General features: G+C 40.7%; 1 protein-coding gene across 1 annotated transcript in view; it reads left to right on the forward strand.

The window, feature by feature from the left end:
- GOLIM4 (golgi integral membrane protein 4) overlaps nt 1–11,696 on the forward strand; it is a 32,607-nt gene extending 20,911 nt beyond the window's left edge. The window contains exons 8-16 of the mRNA XM_061452612.1: nt 1,361–1,525; nt 2,319–2,651; nt 4,542–4,780; nt 6,200–6,279; nt 6,742–6,854; nt 8,034–8,201; nt 8,742–8,810; nt 9,455–9,535; nt 9,906–11,696. Of these exons, the coding sequence (XP_061308596.1) occupies nt 1,361–1,525; nt 2,319–2,651; nt 4,542–4,780; nt 6,200–6,279; nt 6,742–6,854; nt 8,034–8,201; nt 8,742–8,810; nt 9,455–9,535; nt 9,906–10,058 (1,401 nt within the window). The 3' untranslated portion in view covers nt 10,059–11,696. The remainder of the gene's footprint in view (nt 1–1,360; nt 1,526–2,318; nt 2,652–4,541; nt 4,781–6,199; nt 6,280–6,741; nt 6,855–8,033; nt 8,202–8,741; nt 8,811–9,454; nt 9,536–9,905) is intronic.
- The last annotated feature ends 6,996 nt before the right edge of the window (nt 11,697–18,692 follow it).

Raw genomic sequence — 18,692 nt, forward strand, 5'->3', positions numbered from 1 at the left:
GATCTGAACATGCACTGTTTAAATATCCCAGCCCATTATCCTCTCTGCATAGTCAGTGAGTGGGGGGAAACAAATAATCAGAGTAAGTATGTCTTATTTTAGTAAGTTAGTCTTAATGTTAAGTAAATATTATTTTTTTCCTCTAAAATTTCTTATTGGACTCTCCAGCAGTTAATCAGGAAGCAGAAGTATCCCTCTGGAATGACAAGAGTAATTACTTTGCATTCTGCTTTGCTTTTAGGCCCGTCTGTTTTAATGGATGCCATAGTCTTTTGAAGATGCTTTGAGGTGCGTCTAGCTTTGGAGCTGTTACGCATTGCATCATGTCAATCTGTAGCACTGTGGATATTGTTTTGTATGAGTATTATGCATTGTACATCAATGCATCATGCCTGTCTGCTGTACTATTGATTGCTATGATATCACATAACACACAAAATGACATACACAGTCACTGAGTGGAACCTGTAGCCAGGTTTTAACCTGAATTTTTAACAGGATTATGAAATGCACCTCTGCCTTCAGAATGGGTGGTAAATATAGCCACTACCTCCATGGAAACAACAAAGAAACCCACCTTTTGTATATGCAGCTGGTCATCTCAAAAATCTTACTTTACAAGATCATGTTTCTTGTACCTCTGCTGTATAGACAGGGACTGGTGCACCAGCCAGCCTGGATTCTTATACTGGACCTTAAAGCATTTTAAGAATACCCTCATCTCGTACGAAGTTAAACAGCAAATCAAATTACAACATTTTACTGTTGCATTTCAGGAAGACGTTAGAAATTTACTTTTTTTTTTTTTTTCTCTTCTTTTTCCTTTTTTTCTGCTATTTTTCCTTTTCACCGCCAGTGTACTATGACTTTCTTTGCCTCAATTCTGTATGTTGGCTGTTGTCTTGTGTAACACCTGTCTAAATGTGAAGGATTTGGCATTTTCATTACATGTATATATACTTACTTTAAGACTGCTTGTTTCTGAAAGAACTGCACTTCTTTCTGCCTCAAAGAAGCTGTGTTCTCAGTTGCCTTCACTTTAGTCTGCCAGGAAAAGTGCATCATCTCTTTTAGATAATTCTGCTGCTTGGCATGAATAAAACAAGTTGTTGTCTTTGTCCCACAGAGATTTTTCTAATACACTTTGTGTGCATGTGCACTTTGGCTGAAAAGATTGTGATCAGTGTTACCTAGCGTGTGGAAATGACCAATTTTAAAAGCTCCCATCTCTTCTCCCTAGTATTTGCTCTCATGTGAATATCGAGTCTTTCTGCCACATGTCTTGCCAGCGAGTTTATTCCAAGGTGACTATATTTTATTAAGAAACTAATTTTGACACCCTCTAATGTGCTGACTTTAGTCACAGGTGGAGGAATACAAACAGTTGAAGGACACACTCAACAAAATACCAAGTTTTCGACAGCCTGAGAAGTTAGAACAACCAAATGATCAACCAGAGGTGCGAGCGCCATCTCCCAGCAGTGACCTCCCAGGGCACCGTGAAGCTGCGACTGAAGAGCAGGAGGTATAAAGTACTGACTGGCTACTGACCCTATAGGAAGTGATTCTTATTCAGCAAAATACTAGCTATGTGCTTAATGACTATTAGAAACTTATATTTAATTGTACAAATTAGTCAGTTCTTGAGTAAAGTAGTAAGGAACAGTTTAATGAGTGAGAGAAAAATATTTTTATGATGTTTTCTCACATGGCTGTAAATGCACTTAAAACTGGCTTATGTAGCTGTTTTAAGTTGCTAAAATCTTAATTTTTTGAAAAAGCAGTCTGTAAGACTTCAGCTATCTCATGTTACAGAAGAGCTTTAGCAGGTTCTGAAGAAATTGTCTTTGTGAGTTTTGTGAAGTTTCAGTGGCACACTTAAAGTCATTATGTTTAAAATGGGCACATTGTCCACTGTTCAAAAAGATAAACAGCAAAGTTGTGGGTAAAGTCTGAAAGTTACCAAATCAGTTGTGGTTTTGTTTTACAAGACTTCTTGGCCAGCAGAACCTACGGGAAACGAAAATACAAAGCTTCCCTTGTAGACACAGAATTGTAAGAGGTTTTGTTCCACTTCAGATAAAAGGAGGCTTGACCTACTTTATGACACAGTTATGCAACACCTTGTGTAGCTGTGCAGAGCTGAGAATAGCATGTGGCAGGATGGGTAGCTTGTTCCAAATCAGGCATTTGGCTACCCTGAAGACAGGTTTGTGCTACTGCAGTCTGGAATAAAGGCATTCCTCTCTGGTCCTTGGCTCTCATGAAAATATGAAATCCATATTCTATGCACACATAATTGTGTGTATGTTTTACAGAATGAGAAGCCACAAGAGAGAGAAGAAATAAATACCCAGGAAAAAGATGACAGAGTTGAGCCTTTTCATCTGCAAAGAAGGCCTAATGAGGGCCAGCATGCCAAAGAACTAAATACTCAGGAGCAACAAGAAGCTGGAGAGGGTGATGAGCGACATGTTGATCAAGTTGAAGAGGAACGTAAAAAAGAACTTGAAGAAGAAGAAATGGAGCAGGCAGGTCAGCCGGAGCACTTAGAGGAGGAACAGGATCAGGTTCCAGAAGAGCATGAATGGAAAAAACAGGAACAGAAAGAAGAGGAAACTAACATGTTGGGTGATCATATTCATTCAGAGGTACAGAGCTCTTGGATTAGACTTGCTGTTTAAATGGAGGCATCTCTTATGATTGCTGGCCCTGTATTGCAGTTGCCTGTTTCTAGGTAAAATCAGTGTCATATTTACAGAAAGTTTGGGATTCAGAGCACATCTTGGTTTTTAGATAAAATTGTCATATTTGTAGAAAATTTGGGATTCAAAGCACTTGTATGCATAGGATTCAGGCTCAACTTCAGCACACATATACTGCAGTGCTGTCCAAATGCAGCTTAGTTAACATTAATTCTGCTGATAAAAAGTAACAGATGGGAAAAAAAGGAGCAGTCAGGTTGAATTCCATCTCCTCCTTTAAATTTGAGGCCTGTGGTAGCTGATGGGGAAGAAGATAGCTAATGAGGAGGCTTAACTTCATGACTTTGATAGAGAGCTGTCCTGCGTTACTAATTTGATGCATCTTGGCAAATTGCAACTTGTTTCCTTGTCAGATATGCCTACCTTCTGTAAATACCTTTCCATCTAAATGTTTGTTGTTGTTTGACAGGGAATTTTAACTTCAAGATGAACATGACTAAAATAGCCCAGGGAAATCAGCGCACAGCAGTGGCAAGTCTTGCTTTTTGCAGCTCTAAATAAAGCCAGCAAATCCTGGGTTTACATCGCAGATGCATCTCCAGTGGAAAATACATTTTACTGATCTCACCGTAGGCTTTGTTAATACTCACCTAGCAGAATAACTGTGTGACTCCAGTGTGATGAGAAGCTATTGTTGAATAGCACAGCTACACGTTGGGCAGAGAAGAGATTCAGAGCAGCCCTGTGGAGAAGGAGTTGGGGGTGCTGGTCAATGAGAAAATGAGCATGAGGAGGCAGTGTGCGCTTGCAGCCCAGAAAGCCAACCGTATCCTGGGCTGCATCAAAAGGAGCATGACCAGCAGGTCAAAGGAGGTGATCCTGCCCCTCTACTCTACTCTTGTGAGACTTCACCTGGAGTATTGTGTGCAGTTCTGGTGTCCTCAACATAAAAAGGACATGGAACTGTTGGAACAAGTCCAGAGAAGGGCCACAAGGATGATCAGGGGACTGGAGCACCTCCCGTATGAAGACAGGCTGAGGAAGTTGGGGCTGTTCAGCCTGGAGAAGAGAAGGCCGTGTGGAGACCTCACAGCAGCCTTCCAGTATCTGAAGGGGGCCTATAGGGATGCTGGGGAGGGACTCTTCATTAGGGACTGTAGTGACAGGACAAGGGGTAACAGGTTAAAACTTAAACAGGGGATGTTTAGATTGGATATAAGGAGGAAATTCTTTCCTGTTAGGGTGGTGAGGCACTGGAATAGGTTGCCCAGGGATGTTGTGAATGCTCCATCCCTGGCAGTGTTCAAGGCCAGGTTGGACGAAGCCTTGGGTGATATGGTTTAGTGTGAGGTGTCCCTGCCCATGGCAGGGGGGTTGATCTTAAGGTCCTTTCCAACCCTAACTATTCTATGATTCTAAGAGACGCAGTGGATTAGAACACTCACAACAAGTTAAGCTGTGAAACTGGAGTTAAAATTACTGCTGACTATAAAAAATGGCTCAGAGAAACCCTATTTGCTGTCTTAATTCCCAGCCATCAAAATTTACTGGTAATATGTTGGGTTAGTTATTATTTTGATGTGTAAGAAAAGCCTGGCTGCCCCCTTCCACCATCTACTCTTCCTTCCCCATGTCCTCCACAAATACCCCAGCACTTTCAGTTTATGTTCAAAAAACTAATTAAGCAGTGACAATAAAACTTAAAATAACTTTGATGTAATTTTGCCTATTGCAAATTGCGTCTTCGTATTTTTTTCCCTCTTGACAGGCTTCTGCATGCTTGCTTCTGATCAGTGAAATTATGATTAATCTATGACTAACATGTGTCTTTGACAGGTAACATCAGTGAAAGCTGTAACAAATAGACATAAACCAGCTTATGAACAGCAACTACAGCAGCAACATCTTGCAGCCAAGAGGGCTGAGGAGGCCAGTGAGCTACGAGAATATCAGGAATCACTACACCAGCAAAGACTGCGAGGACAGCTGTTACAGCATCAACAGCTTCAAGAGAGAGAGCTCCAACTGCAAAAACAGGCAGAACAAGGAGAGAAACTCTATAAAAGCCGTCTAAGGTTAAATTCTTTTACATAAGTTTGTCATGGCCTGTGCTCTAGGTTTTATGGCATCCGCCATACCACCTTTTGAAAAGAGTGTGGTTTAATGCTATAAACCTAGACTACCCAGAAATTAAGTTCAGTGAGCCTCATCTCCTTTCCAAGGATAAACCTGATAGCTATTCTAAGGTTTTTCCTTCCTGTTTTATTCCTTCCACTGTGGAAGCCTGTGAAGTCTGGAGTGCATATTGCCCTGCACATCCTTGGGAGAGGTTAGGAGCTTCTGGCTTACAATGCCCCTTGTCTTAAAGCTTGCTTTAAATAAGTAATTATTTTCCACTGAGCAGCAGTTATGATCTGGTAGTACTGAGGAGCTCCAATATCAGATATTCGTTTACCTAAGCTAAAGTTCCTCTTAAGCGTGAGACACTGTTTTTAAGTAATTCCACTAGGACTTTCTGGACAAGAGTGACTAATATTATTTGCATTGTAAAGACAGAAGCATGATTTCAGGAGAAACCAACATCCTGTTAGTGTCAAAGTTACTGTGATTGCAGTTATATTCATTGTATTGTATCTTCTGCATGCCTTTCACCCTCTCTGTCATGCTTCCTTATGCTTCTGCTTATTTTAAAATTGTTAGTGACACTTTTTTGTCTTTCTGAATCTTAAGCCCATTTTCTTTGCTGAAACACTGAAACATTAACTTGACCTGTGTTCTAAAAGGATTTTGGTATGAGAAACCCTTTTTTAAATTGATAGTCAAAATATTCAGTCCTGCAAGAACAATCACACAAGTAAATCCCTTTCAAGATGAAAGCTAAAACTGCTTACTCATCAAAGTAACCAATTGTGTAGTCTGTCTTTAAGACCCTTTATCTGAGAGGGGTCCAGTTCATAGTATTGATACTTTAATTACGGAATATACTACCTTAGGAGTTTTACAAATACAAAGCAGATCCCATCAGTCTATCGAATTGCAGAATAGTTTGGGTTGGAAGGGACCTTTAAAGCTCATCTACTCCAATCCCCTGCAGTGAGCTTGGGCATCTTCAACTAGATCGGGTTGCTCACAGCCCTGCCCAGCGTGGCCTTGAATGTTTCCAGGGATGGGGCATCTACCTCCTCTCTGGGCCACCTGTGCCAGTGTTTTCACCACCCTCATCATAAAAAAATTTTCTTCCTTATATCTGGTCTGAATATCCCCTCTTAGTGTAAAACCATACCCCTTGTCATAGCATAACAGGCCGTGATAAAAAGTTGTGCCCATCTTTCTTGTAAGTCCCCTTTAAGTGCTGAAAGGCCACAATAAGGTCTTCATGGTACTCATTCTGGCAGGAGTTGGGAAAGACAGAGATTCAGTAGGACGGTGTGTTTATTAAAGCAGAAACACACATTTTGAAACTGAAATGATGTATTGGCATTGAATTTTCTCAGCCAACAGGCTCATTATGATAATGTGGACCACGATATTGTACAGGGGGAAGAAGAGCAAGGTATTCAGGAAGAGGAAGGAGGTAAGATAAAACTTAGTCCCTAGCATATTCAGAGGTTCCCTGTGTACTGTCTTTCATGCAAGATTGTAATACTCATTTCATGTCCAGTTTGGATTCAAGTGAAATACAAACATGCAATTTAAAACCAGTAGCTCATATAACACTGGGTGAGCTGATTGAGTGAAGTACAGGAATTACTAAAGATCATATCCATATTCCTGAAAGCAAAAGTGTCCTTTTGATTGAGCTACTAGGATAGGCTCTGCCTATGATTTTGTTTGATCCTTCAAATTATATACTCTTTTAGTGCCAAGTTTCCTACTAGCAGTAAACCAGTTCTGTTAGAATTACATGTTTAGGTAAACTTTTTAGGTAAAAGCTACCTACTCTTAAAAGCACATGTGGAAGTTTGTATATAGGAGGCTTTTAGAAAGGCTAACCAGAAACTGCTGTAATACAATAATAACATAAAAAATTTGTCAGCTTATGAACGTGACAACCAGCACCAGGATGAAGGTGAAGATGATGATCAAAATAATGCAAATGAACAGCAAGAACCAGAGCATCAAGTAGAAAATCAGCAGGCTGATCAATCTGTGAGTATGAATTAAGATGCTATGGATTGCGGTCATTACTGGAGTGAAAAACCAGAAGTCTCATTTAACATAATTGTGCATTACAGAAATAAAATGAAGTGCAGATCTGGTAGGAAGATATCTAAGGTCTATTTAAAGTTGTCCTTATTGATTTGGGCAGAAATAAAAAAAAAAAGAGTGCTTCCTTGTTCGAAGCAAGTTGCTTCTTTTTCTACATGCCTTGATCTGTACTTTACATGGAATAAAGGATTTGGACTTAGCTGGGACTTGAACAGCTAAACTTAAAAAGAATGGTCAGTCAGAATGGTGATGGTATTTTTCATGCTATCATTAGTTGCCAAGGTAAGAACCAACTCAGTAGCCACTGAAACCAGCTGAAGTCAGTACAGAAGTGTGAGATCTTGCAAGAAGATGTACCTCAGCACTGGACACAGCTGTCATACCAACTGTACAGAGATCTGGATACCGAAGATTGCAGTCCTGTATCATCCCATAAATTCCACCTTATTTGGTGGTGTGGAACATGAAGCATATCATCTTTATCACCACCCACCCCCACCCCCCCCCCCCCCCAGCAAATTAAATTGTTTAGTATTTCTAAGGCATCTTTTACTTGTCAGCTCTAAAGATATCAGAACTACTTTTACTGAATGGTAAGCAGAAAAAAAAAAACCACGTTTTCTGAAGGGCAGCATGTGATGAAAAGCGAGTATCGTTTTCTCTTGTTTTATTATAGACATAGACAAGGTCAATATTGCAGGGCAGGCTCGTACTGAAAGATCACATCAGCTCTTTTGAGCCATGTGTATTTCAGCTCTTACCTTCTTTCACCTGCTCTTATCGGGCATTGTCACTTGTCATATAGTCAGTAAACAAAAGTAGTTTAACAGCCTCTGTGAAATAAGTCATCAGATTCAATTAGGTTTTTAGCAGACACATACCCATGCTGCAGTTCTGTCTGTGTTCCGCGCTGAGGTACCTTTCCTTTCAGGAACTGATGCTTCTGTATTGGCTACGGCTTAATCTAGTGAACCCTGATGCCTGTAAGAAGATTCCAGGTGGTTTCAGTGGGCATGGAGTTGGCTCTAATGTAGCTTGTGCTAAGGTAGCTTTTATGTGAAATGGAATTTGACTGTGAGGTGAAAATACATATTTAATATTAATTTCTGAAAATTACAGAAGGCAGCCATGGAAGATGTGAATCCTGCTGATGACCCCAACAATCAGGGAGAAGATGAATTTGAAGAAGCTGAGCAAGAGAGAGAAGAAAATGTACCAAATGAAAATGAAGAGCACAAGCAAACCAGTCAGAAACAAGAACATCCAGGAATGGAAGAGCACTTGGTGGTCAGTAAAGGGAAAGGACGCCTGTATTTACCTTCAGACAAGCCCCTGCGAGAGCACTCATTCATACAATTGTCATGTTTTTGCACAAATCCTTTGTACGCTACTTCCATGCCATCACACTCAGTCGACTGTGAGCAGTGATGCCACTTTTCTTTTCTACCGCCATTCCAGTGAACACTGCACGTTTCAACTGCTTTTATACTGTAAACTCCTCTAGGCAGAGATAATCTATATGGCATTAGTCTTTAGTCGTGTGAATATTTCGTTGTCTTCCTGCTTAATATGGAAAGTCTTGCTTTATTCTGTGAAGTGATTTCTATTATAATCATTCTTCTTTCTACTTTTTAATTTAGGGCAGTTCTAAATCATGTAGCTGGGCTATCATTAATGCTAATGAATGCGCTATAACTTCTTACACTATTGTTGTTACTTTAGCTTTTCACAAAGTTTCATTTCCAGAAGAAGAAGCTTTAACCTTCAGTCTTCTAAAAGTTAATAGGCATGCACAGAGAACTCAATTTTTATATGATCTTTCTGCAGATGGCAGGAAATCCTGACCAGCAGGAAGATAATGTGGATGAGCAATACCAGGAGGAGGGAGAAGAGGAGGTAAGAAAACAGACATAAAGTATATGTGGATTCAGGTCAGAGCACATCTCCATTAACATTCAACACTGGTATCTTTTATAACTGCAAGATGAATCCAAATTGCTTTGTCTGACTAAGAACCTGGGCAGTCTTTGCCATTACTTTGCTGACCACTTCTGGACACATTTAGTGTTACTCATGCTTATATGCTACAATCCATTAGTCTTCCATGCAACACGGTATTAATTGTGCAATAATTAAGATGAAGCCATTCATAGCACAAGGTGAAATTGCTGAAAACTTCAAGCCCTCTCTGAAGGTCACTGAAACCTCATTAAATTTGCATCTCCAGTCACACACTGTTGTTCTGGGCAAACTGCTTCCTTGGCCAGTTACTCTTTAGCTCTGGCTTTGATTTATCTGTGCTCCTCCCAAGCAATCCAAGTTATGTAAGCCCTCACCGGTCAATGGGGTGGGTAGGGAGGCTGTCAGCACTGTTGCTTGAACTGGAGGAGAAAAGGAAAGGACTTTTTCCTCGGTATGTTGAATGGCATGCTTGTTATGCATGCATTAGCATAAGCCGCCCTTCAGTCCTTCAGTACATACTTAATTGCTGTTTTCTTTTAAAGAAAATTAAAAATACACATTATTCCTGTGCTTCATAGATTCAGGAAGATTTGACTGAAGAGAAGAAAAGACAACTGGAACGCAATGCCGAAGAGCCGTATGGCGAAAACGACGAAAATGTAAGTACTCTGTAAACCCCCAAACTCTGTGACATGACTAAACACTTATTATAACTGTGATCATCTCACAGTGACATTATATAGTAATCATTGTAGCTTGCTTTAGATCATAGACTTTAATGTTTCGTGCTGTCCCAACTTCTTTTTGCTCATCCTTCCACCCACACATTGTTCTTGCTGCCTGGAAGCCTTTGAAAATCTTTTCCTCTTTCTGCCCATCAGCTCTGACAGCTCCACTGATAGTCATTTCTCCCTTTCCTTAACTTCATCTCATTGCCTAAAATACATTTTAAGGAGCTATAAGGCAGTAGTACTGAATCTGGTTTGGGGTTGTTTGTTTGTGTGTTTGTTCCTGCCCCCCCCCAATCAGGCGGATGAAAAGAATAACAGAGGGGCAGATCAAGAGCAAGAAATCCAAGAAAACAACCGGAAAGAAGTTCATGAAGAAAATTATGAGGAGGAAGAGGAGGAGGAGGAAGGCAGAGCTGTTGCAGCAAAAACTCATAGACGAGGGGAGATGTAGTCTCCCTTTTTTCAGCATTCAAAGCCCTGGTTTTGTTGTTTTGGTTTTTAAAAGCCGACAACTTTTTTAGGATATTTAATTTCCAAAAAAAGTTTGTTTTACACTTCTTACTTTTCTATTAGATGCTCTCATATGTTTATATGAATATGGTATTTTGATACTCTAGATTAGGATTTCTTTTCTATTAAAGCTGTACATAAACAGCCATCATATAGGTTAAATTCTTGTAATTCTGGGCATGTTTTATGAAGGCCATTTTGGAATACACTTTCACCTTGTCCAAGCCTGAGACATTTGGTCTCATTTCAGACACATTCAACACCTGAGGGAATATCTCTAGTGCCTACACCCAGTTGCCATTAGTCATTTCAGCTCTCCTTGTCTTCCATGACACAACTTCTGTGACTTAACGGCTGGGACACCTCGCAGCCAAGGCACAATCTGTGGTGCTTGTACAGGCTCTGGGGTATTTCCATTCATTAGAATCTCATGAGATTCTTCAAATCTTTGAAGTTAAGCACATGCCTAGCTCATTTAGAACCAGGCCTTTTACAGGTGCAGAACACTTACAAAATATGCAAGTTCTACAAACCTTCAAAATACAGCCAGGTTAACAGCTGTTAATTTTGGCAGCTGTTTATATACAGATAAATTATGCATTTATTTTAATGAGCATACCTAGGTACTGCAATTACATGCATTACATAGCAGATAATCCAAGTGGTGGTATGCTGAGATGTGAACTAGAAACCAATTTAGACTCGAAGAGCCATTATGCCAAATCAAAACACTACAGCTGTCACATGAATGAAGATTTACAGAAGGAACAATTTTGTTCTCCTAGTATTAAAATATTTGACCAGAGAAATATAATTGCATCACCTTGGTGACATGCCTGCTGGAGACTGGAGAGAAGGTTAAGGGGTGGTGACCAAATTGCTGTGATTGGTGCAAGATGTTGAACTAAGGCTTTTAGCTCCTTTTACTTATTTATTTTTAAGTCTATGCTGGAGGGATTCCTGCATCCCTGAGTGTGAAAATAGCTGAGACAAATACCATGGAATCTTTTTGAACAGTGAATATCGCTAGTACCACATGCCAAAATGTGGGGGTAGGGGGAATGACACAAAACCTGTGCCTTGGTAGGCTACTATGAATATAATCACAGTGCACGAGTAGATACAATGTTTGTATTGGTACAAACCCTTGTTATTTAATGTATGTTAAAAGGAGATTGGGAATCTGTATCTCCCAGGCCCTGCCCCATTGCTGGAAATGAGGCACACGGTAGCTTCCCATCAAAGTGTGTGATAATATATAAAAGAAGAGGGTTTAGGATTTTCCCTTGTTAAATAATGATGCATAGCAGTGGTTTTAGTTTAACTTCTAATATGAATGTAATTTAATTCATTTTTCTACTAACTGAATTATATTATGTTTTATAATTGGTTTCTGTTCTTTGCAGTTTTCCTAAGTGTCCCAGACACAGTACTTACATTTCATGGGAAGATTTTTGTCAGCAAGTATTTTGGGGTTTTAAGCTACCATAAATCAAATTTATGTATAAAAAAAAAGTTTACATGATACTGTAAAATGTATAATATGTACATAATCTTCAGAATACAATTATTTTGGTAATTTGGCCTGTATTTTTAATGTCATGGTTGTGGTATTTAATTATTTGAAGCATAATAAAACTTAAATGCATTAGAATGTAGTTACTGATCTTTCACACGTGTGATGGTTTGGTTTGGTTTAGTTTGTTAACAAAGCCCAGCAGAGAAACAGGAGGCAGCTGCAACAGCATTTTCGGCAAGGAGAAGCAGGGTTGGAACCAACAGTAATGGCAGCTTTTGCCTTCTGTAGATGTACTCTTTCAGTATTCGTTGCAATTGAAATCCTGCTTCAGCTAGAGCAGTAAAGCTTCTTGGCCTTTTGCATCAAGCAGATATGTGAGAAAGGTGGAGGGATGAAGGAAGGAGAGCCCAAGCCATTTCCACACACGTTTTTTCCCCCCTAACAGGACCAGTTATGCTCCCTTCTGCAGCCTCCATGGTGTGGGAAGCCGTGCATGCTGTCTGGGTAGAGCTCAGTGGTGGCAGGAAGACAGCTTTTCTGCCCTGCCAGAGGGAAGAGACAGCCACTGAAGGTGTGGGCACATGCCACAGTACTGCCTTGTTGCAGTACCTTGCACTTGAAACGAGCTCTGCAAGCACTTACATTAGTGGGTACAGTATTGCCTGAGCAGATGTGGGAAACACACTGCCTTGTACCACATTTACCGTGTGGAAAAAGCCACTTCCAAAGTCACCTACAGGGACGAAGTTATCTACCAGCACAGGTTCTTCACACCAAAATAAGCTCCTCCTTTTCTGCAATTGGCTACTGGTGCCATTGAGGTGTTCACATGTCCTGCCCAATATCTCTGGGCACACAGCATGTTTATTCATCAGCTTTGATGATGTCCCTTTATTGTCAGGCTGCAGGGCTTTGCTTGGGTAACTTGCAGCTCCAGCAAGAGTCCAGAGAGACAAATTACTGCTGAAATAGGAAGATGCAGAATAAGGCTTCTATTGTGTATTGTATGAGCCAGTATTCACAGCAGATGCTGTATTTACTACAGCAAGCATAACACGTTCACGTCTAATGTGATTAGGTCAAGAAAGTCCTAACAAAAGCCTGTTCTGCCCTTAGCCAAGGGCTTGTTCACTTCAAAAACAAGTTAGTTGACTAAAGATCAGCTTTCCGAGTAAGGCTTCAGGTGTGTTTGACAGCAACCATGTATAATCTTAGTAACGTGCCCCAACAGCCACTCGAGCGACAGCTAAATCTGCTAAAATCTACTAAATGCCAGTGGGCTAAGTTAAGACTGGCTCTAACCCAAGCTGAAAAGGGAGTTAGATAGCTCTGCTTTACAGTGAACATTAGGAAAATTGCTTCAATTAGGAATGAACACAGAGATACACTTGTCATTGAAGTACAAACTAGTTTGTCCTGAGTTCAGCAGTAGCAGTCATTTTTCTCCTTTGTGTTAGCTGGTGCAGTGCTGTGTTTTGACTTCCAGCCTGGGAACAGTGCTGGTGATACCAATGTTTTCGGTTGTCACTAAATGATGTTTACCCTGACCAAGGACTTTGTGAGGCTCATGCTCTGCCAGGGAGGAGGGGAAGCCAGGAGGAAGCAGAGATGGGGCGCCTGATACAGGCTAGCCAAGGAGGTATTCCATACCACAGCACGTCATGGCCGGGGTGGGGGTAACTGGGAGTTACCCGGAAGGACACGGGCTTTTGGGTGGGACTCGTTTCTTGGCTGGTGGTATTGTATTCTCTTCCTTTGTTATTTTCTCTTATCGTTGGTGGTGGTGGTAGCGGTGGTGATGTGTGTTGTACATTGGTTGCTGGACTGTTCTTGTCTCAACCCGTGGGAATTGCACTCATTCGATCCTCCTCCCCATCCCTCATGGGAGCGGGGAAGGAGAGAGCCCCCCGGGGTGGGGGGGGGGGGCTTGATTGCTCTCAGCCCAGCACCACTCACTGGGAGTGAGTGAACAAGTTTTCTGGCTAGGGTTTAAACCACAACATAGTTTCTGACAAATTTTATCCACTTTTGCCACAGGTTTTCATGACAAAGGAGCCGCAATGCAGTCATTGATAAAAACGACCTTCACTCAGCTTCTCAAGGTTGAGCACATAAAATGTGTTTACTCTGTCTGTGCACAGAACTTCTTAGTCTGCTACATGCAGGGAAAATAATTTATATTGTTACAGCTAAAATACTAGCAGGGTAAAAGGAATGAGAAACCCAAAGCTGCATATCCAGAGCAAGAAAAAAAAGTTATCTTCAGTACACTTGACACATCATCAGCCTTCAAACAGGTTTCCTTTCTCTTCCATAGCTCTTGGAACCGTTCTTTGCTGGTTCAAATGCAAAATTATACATCATTTCATAGACTCATGGAATGGTTTATGTTGGAAGAGACCATAAAGATCATCTATTTCCAACCCTCCTGCCATGGGCAGGGACACCTTCCACTAGACCAAGTTGCTCAAAGCCCCATCCAACCTGGCCTTGAACACTGCCAGGGATGGGGCAGCCACAGCCATGTCTGTTCCAGTGCCTCACCACTCTTGCAGGGAAGAACTTCTTCCTTATCTCTAATCTAAATCTACCCTCTGTCAGCTTAAAACTATTCCCCCTTTTCCTATCACTACATGCCCTTGTATTTTTGTATCACCATCACTTCTAAGGGGTCACAATGGCCAATTTGGGAGAGACACAAGCCAAAGAGAGATAACAGCCAAGGGCTATTGTGAACCATGTTCACCACCACCTCCCATCCATAATCCTGGTCAAGGTCTGACTCAACCCACGTTTCTGTAGATGGGATGCACACATGACTAGGAGTCAGTCATCTTACTCCACAAAGAGTGGACAGCCCCCAGGGCCTTTGGAGCCTTCCTGCATGCCAGAATCTCCCCTTGAGTAGGGTTTCATCACTAGTAAGTTCGCACAGTTTCTCCCTTGAAAGAGAGATTCTCCCAAATTTTACATTTGTCCAGGAGGTGCAATTAAGGCTGTAACTATGAATTGAAGTAGATAAGAAGGGTGAGCTTTAATGCAAGGTTAAACTTCATGGGGAATTTTATACGCTGCCTTATGTAAAGGGAATAAAAAAGTCCTAGATGACATTTTGGAAAAAGCAGCATCCATAATCAATGAAGGAATGGTATCATTCACTGTTCATCAGAACGAAACAGCCAAAATTGTGTAAACATGAGATTGTGAAATTAGTTCAGAGACTATTTGGGATCCATTATTCCACTGGTATCAGAGAGAACTGCAAGACCTGCAGTTTCTCCCTGACCTATAGAAAAAAACAAGCTCATTTCTTCCTAGCAGGAGCTGCAAAGTACCTTTCTAAAGTAGTAATTTTGGCAAATAACCCAGATCAGCCAACGCAAGATACTCCCGATTATAGAAGCCCTGACCTCTTTGCGTACAGGAGATACTGCATGTTGAAGGCAAACAGCCCTCTCGCATCACAGGGAGCCAATGTTCTGGTCATTTATTGTGACAGGTGAGAAATGCGGTAGCTGCTATTAAGCTGAGATGGTTTACAATACTAAGCAGTGTCCTCACACACAAACAAATTCTACCTGGATTCGGCTTTATTAGTAGTTTCATACTGTACTGCCAAAAATTACAATCAGTATCTGGGAAGACATAGAAGGAATCAGAGTATTCATTTAAAAGTTGGAGCAGAGCACAAATGGGAGGTGGAATACAGCCAGACACCTCGATACACCTCAGAATGACCAATTAAAAGCACTAGTGGTGCCAATGAAAACGGCTGTATTTAAGTCAGGGCCTGTGCCAGGAAAATGGTATTAAAGAAAGATTAAAGGACTTTTCTATTTCACTACAGGAATAACCAACAGGTATTAGAAATGAACACATGCAAATGTCCACCACAGCAGCTACACCCTTGACAGCTTAAGAGTTGACCTCATGGCAAGTACTGGACACCACAGATGTTTTATCAGCCACAAAGGACAAGTTTAATTCAGCACCAGCCATCATGCTGGAGCACTGCTGGGAGCCAGAGGATATGAATGGGACTGTAGGAGGTGGGCAGAAGCAGAATAACTGGAGACATAGCCAGGGTTACTGTGCCAGAAAAGGCATAGGGAGCAAGGACATAAAACCTTTCATTTGCTCTAATGTCTGTGGGACAATTTGTGTCACCTTGAAATTCTACAGGTGTGTAAAAAGAATAGACAGGTATACAGAAATATGTATTACATTCAGAAATAGTTTGTGGTGAACCTGAACCTTGGGCAAAAACCTCCTGTAGATGATCTCAGTCCCGAGTTTCCAGCTACTGCTTTCTCCTACAACTCGAGTTAGACCTTTGTCGATATCTACATCCTCCTGGCTTCTTTCAATGAAAAGCAGTAATGTTACATGGCACAGAAGAGACAACTGCACTCCCTTACACTACATGGGCTTCCAAGTTCTCTAGAAAACACAGAAATGGTTCCACTCCTTGTTTTACTGCTATGCCAGATGACCATGTTACCAGATCAATTTCCTTGTAAAATAGGGGGATGTGGTATAGTAGCGAAAAATGTTGAGGGGTTTCCAATCTCAAGATCAATATTTTGATGGGGTTTAAAATAAATTTGTTGAAAATAATGCTGTAATTGAAGTTTTATAATTCACAGCAATAAATGTGCAAAGCCACAAACCATGTTATTACCAAAGAGACATTGAGATTTATTCTGAAGAAAGGTTATTTAAAATTAGGATATTGGACAACCCGATTCCCTTCTGCAGTTTAAAAGTAATAGGAAAGTTATTTCGAAAGCAGTTTCACATTGCTGGTTTTGTACAAAGGTTCATAAACCCTACCAGGAAACATATTCAGCTCTGCTAGCCCAGAAACGGAAGAACCCGGAGAGATCGTGCAAGTTATTTGATGTTTCTGTTACAAAGCAAGGTGACTCAGTGCAAGTATGAGGAAAGAATGTGTCATAGCTTCTAGCCTTGCTTCGATTTTCCATATTGATTTTGACTGTAATGTAATTAGTAGTTCAGCAGGTTACTCTGCATGGTGGTTCCACACTGTCAGACATTCCCCTTAGGGCTTGTCCTTACAGAAAACATCATTAAACTTGCAATTTACCTTAGTGCTTGCCATGTCCCCCATCCAGACAAACCTCAGTGTCATATTGTTTCAGTTAACATGAAGAACTGTTGGCCTACCATTACTTAAATATGATACGGAGCACTGTTTTCCTATACTTTCTTACCGGGTTTTTATTTATACTTCATGAAAATCTACACAAATGGCTCTGCTACAATAGGTCTTCCCCTTATGCTCTAAACTGCTTTACTGAACCTCATGGATTCAAGCCTTTTGTAGATAATGTCACCATTAAATCAACCTAAACTCAAAATTTCAGTTGCGCATATCTAATCCATGTTGTTAGTGGACCATCTGCATTATAGGAATCATAATCAGCATTGTAAGGAGTGAAGGAAAGGAGGGGACATTTTCATCTTGTTGGACAATAAAGGTTTCACATCTTGTAAACTATTACATGTTATAGTAAGGAAAATGAAAGGAATTTGAAATGCTACCTTAGGAAACGGCTAAAGATTCATGAATATTTCAAAGAGCCCTGACTTTCTAGAAGAGTTCCTTGGTTCTCTTGGGTGTGCTACAGATGGGGATTTTTTCATACCAAGTACAGAACCACAGATGCATCGATTAAGATCTAGCGTGGGTTGACTATATTTAAATCATCAGCAGAAAAAAAAACAAGAATTAAAATCAGGATTATTCTTTCTATAGGACAATCCCAGGCCTTGCTCAGTTGGTTCATGTGAACACAGAACAACTGCATTTTCACAAATCACCAATTCTTTTTGAGATTAACATTTTCTATAGCCAAATTCACATTTGGACAGAACCTGGTCTGTACAATTTGCGCATCCTACATAGTCTCTTACTCTGTTCACAGCCAGCTGAGTTTTGTTACTACAAGCCTCTTTGTAGAAAGTAGCATTCAACTGGAGTAAAAGTACAGAGTCAGGTTCCAGTTTTCAGAAGTTTTTGTTTCCTTGCCTCCATGAGATGGCTTTTTTTCTTCTGATGGTGTTTTCTTGGGACAGTTGTGCTCAGAAGCCAAAGCAGCTGCCACATCGGTTTTCCAGGTCACCCTGCAGAGGCTCCCTGTCTGTTCCTGGTTACTTATCAGACACCATTTAGCACCCCATCTGTAGAGCCACCAAACTCCACAGCACCTTACCATTGCAAGCCTGGTGAGAGGAATGGGATTTGTAATATGACTGAATTCAGCCCCAGCTCTCTGCCTCTGAAACCCATGAATTTCATTACAGTGAACACACACAACAGAAACACAGAGAAACAAAGAAACAAGGCTTTAGCCATCCCAGGAGGGGCCTGATTTGCTCAGTTCCTTACAATTACATAAGGAGGCTAAAGTCTTTCCACATTTTGTATTACCAGACCCATAAATAAATAAATAAAACTTTGCCATCAGCAAACTGTGCTCATCCCCCCTGCAAGACAGGACATCCATTTTCTGTCTCTGACAGTTAAGATGTTAAACTTTTAGTAAATTTTTCCCATTCCTCACAAGATTTGGACCCATATGGATATCACCTCTTGCACTGTACAGATGTAAGTTGATTGCTGTATCAGCCCTTCTTATACAAGCCATTTAAATGTTCTCAAAAAATGACAGATCACTTCATTACTTGCTCTTACCAAGAAGTAGCAAATATGCTAGCAGCCGAAGTAACACAATACCTAATAAGAGGGTTAAGTAGAGAGAATTTCTATTTAATATTGTATTAGCAAGAGCAGATACTTTCCCTGCCCATTCTAACTGTCTCACAGGATACAATGTCCATGCTTGTAAGGGAAGCTTATTGACATCTGATCAGTCAATAAATCCGTTCTTGTTTTTTAATGACCCCAAGAGTTGTTTCCACATGCTCACATGATCTTACCAACAATTTACCCTCATAAATTAATAATTGCTTTTAGGGCCTTTTAAACCCTAGAACCTGATTTAGCTCCTTTGCAACAATTCCAATTATAAA

Source organism: Pezoporus flaviventris, unplaced genomic scaffold (assembly GCF_033815535.1).
Source record: "Pezoporus flaviventris isolate CSIRO_AGI_PZ_B2104156 unplaced genomic scaffold, CSIRO_AGI_Pfla_v1 ptg000013l, whole genome shotgun sequence".
Classification (NCBI taxonomy): domain Eukaryota; kingdom Metazoa; phylum Chordata; class Aves; order Psittaciformes; family Psittacidae; genus Pezoporus; species Pezoporus flaviventris.